Source organism: Piliocolobus tephrosceles, unplaced genomic scaffold, assembly GCF_002776525.5.
Source record: "Piliocolobus tephrosceles isolate RC106 unplaced genomic scaffold, ASM277652v3 unscaffolded_36341, whole genome shotgun sequence".
NCBI lineage: Eukaryota > Metazoa > Chordata > Mammalia > Primates > Cercopithecidae > Piliocolobus > Piliocolobus tephrosceles.
The window spans coordinates 2,725-5,308 of NW_022320245.1; the positions used below are offsets into that span (position 1 = coordinate 2,725).

General features: G+C 49.8%; 1 protein-coding gene across 1 annotated transcript in view; it reads left to right on the forward strand.

The window, feature by feature from the left end:
• Window positions 1-2,584, forward strand: part of LOC113222913 (apolipoprotein C-I, basic form) — a 4,781-nt gene that overhangs the window by 1,143 nt on the left and 1,054 nt on the right. Inside the window, exon 2 of the mRNA XM_026452491.1 lies at window positions 57-192. Coding sequence (XP_026308276.1) covers window positions 57-192 — 136 coding nt within the window. The remainder of the gene's footprint in view (window positions 1-56; window positions 193-2,584) is intronic.

Below are 2,584 nucleotides of genomic sequence, written 5' to 3' on the forward strand. Positions count from 1 at the left end.
CAAAAAAAAAAAAAAAAAAAAAAAAATTTTTGAACCCTTGCCCATATTCCTGGCAGGCCCAGCCCCAGCCCAGGGGGCCCCAGATGTCTCCAGCGCCTTGGATAAGCTGAAGGAGTTTGGAAACACCCTGGAGGACAAGGCTCGGGAAGTCATCAACCGCATCAAACAGAGTGAATTTCCTGCCAAGACACGGTTAGAACCCTTCCCAGGGCACAGGAGGGCTGGAGGGTGGTTTTGGGTGGAGCCCTGGAGGATAGTCCAAGATGAACAGATTGGAAAAAAAAAAACAAGTCCCAGAGAGGCTGACAACGTCCCTCTGGTCACACAGCTAGATCTCAGGGTGCTCAGACTTCAGGGACAGTTTCCCGGACTCTCATCCAGGCCACATTTTAAAAGATGGTCTTGGGCTGGGCATGATGGCTCATGCTTGTAATCCCAGCACTTTGGGAGGCCGAGGTGGGCGGATTGCCTGAGGTCAGGAGTTCGAGACCAGTCTGGCCAACATGGTGAAACCCTGTCTCTACTAAAAATACAAAAACGTTAGCCAGGCATGGTGGCGTGCGACTGTAATCCCAGCTAGTCAGGAGGCTGAGTCAGGGGAATTGCTCGAACCAGGAAGGTGGGGGTTACAGTGAGCTGACGTTGCGCCACTGAACTCCGGCCTGGGCGACAGAACGAGACTCCGTCTCAAAAAAAAAAAAAAACAGATGGTCTTGCCCAGGTACAGTGGCTCACACCTGTAATCCTAGCACTATGGGAGGCTGAGATGGGAGGACTGCTTGAGCCCAGAGGTTCGAGACCCGCCTGACCAACGTGGTAAGATCCTGTCTCTATTAGAAAAAAAAAAGATGGTGTTGTGAGGTAATGAAAATGAGGATCCAAGCTTGGCCAGACCTGGGTCCCCAGGCTGGCGTAGCACTCCTTACTTCCTGTGTGATCTTGACAGGGTCATTACTGTCAGCCTCAGTTTCCTCTCCTATAAACTGGTGGTTCTGCGGGGAAGTAAAGGAGAGGGCCTACAGGGTGTCTGGTACATGTAGATGCTCAGTACATCATCAAACCCACCCTTGCTCCCTTTGGCAAGTTAGAGAGTCATTCGTTCCTTAAAAAATATTTATTGAGCATCTGCTAAGTGTTGGAAACTGTTTCAACGTGGGGAATAAAACAGTGAAGAATGTGCAGAGCACGGTGACTCACACCTGTAATCCCAGCACCTTGGAAGGCCGAGACGGTCAGGAGTGCGAGAACCCCATCTCTACTAGAAATACAAAAAAAATTACCCGGGCATGGTGGCCCACGCCTGCAGTCCCAGCTACTTGGGAGGCTGAGGCAAGAGGAACCTTTGAGCCCAGGAGATTGAGGCTGCAGTACGCCATGTCTGTGCCACTGCATTCCAGCCTGGGTAACAGAATGCGACCCTGTCTCAACAACAAAGAAAAAGAAAGAAGGAAGGAAGGAAGGAAAGGAAGGAAAGGAAGGAAAGAAAAAGAAAGGAAAAGAAAGAAAAGAAAAAGGAAGGAATCGGCCGGGTGCAGTGGCTCAAGCCTTTAATCTCAGCACTTTGGGAGGCCGAGGCGGGCGGATCACGAGGTCAGGAGATCGAGACCATCCTGGCTAACACAGTGAAACCCCGTCTCTACTAAAAAATACAAAAAACTAGCCGGGCGAGGTGGCGGGCACCTGTAGTCCCAGCTACTCCGGAGGCTGAGGCGGGAGAATAGCAGTAAACCCGGGAGGCGGAGCTTGCAGTGAGCTGAGATCTGGCCATTGCACTCCAACCTGGGCGGCAGAGCAAGACTCCGTCTGAAAAAAAAAAAAAAAAAGAAAAGAAAAAGGAAGGAATCAAAAAATCCAGCCAGGCCTAAACTTAGAAAGATTGTTTGGAGGCCAGGCACAGTGCCTCACACCTGTAATCCCAGCACTTTGGGAGGCCAAGGCAAGCGGATCACCTGAGGTTGGGAGTTCAAGACCAGCCTGACTATCACGGAGAAACCCCTTCTCTACTAAAAATACAAAATTAGCCAGGTGTGGTGGTACATGCCTGTAGTCCTAGCTACTCGGGAGTCTAAGGCAGGAGAATCACTTGAACCCGGGAGGTGGAGGTTGCAGTGAGCTGAGATCGTGCCACTGCACTCCAGCCTGGGTGACAAGGCGAGACTCTGTCTCAAAAAAAAAAAAAAAAAAAATCTCCTGGCATGGTGGCTCACGCCAGTAATCCCAGCACTATGGGAGGCCAAGCGGGCGGATCATGAGGTCAGGAGTTCAAGACTAGCATGCTCAACATAATGAAACCCTCTCTATACTAAAAATACAAAAATTAGCCAGGCGTGGTGCCAGGCACCTATAGTCCTAGCTACTCAGGAGTCTGAGGCAGGAGAATCACTTGAACCTGGGAGGCAGAGGTTGCAGGAGCCGAGACAGCGCCATTGCACTCTAGTCTGGGTGACAGAGCGAAACTATGTCTCAAAAAAAAAAGAAGGGGTTGGTAGCAAGAGATGACAGGCCTTGAAAGCCAGGCCAGGGTGAAGCGTTTCTTATTTTTATTTTATTTTATTTTTAAATTTTTTTTTTTTTTTTTTTTTTT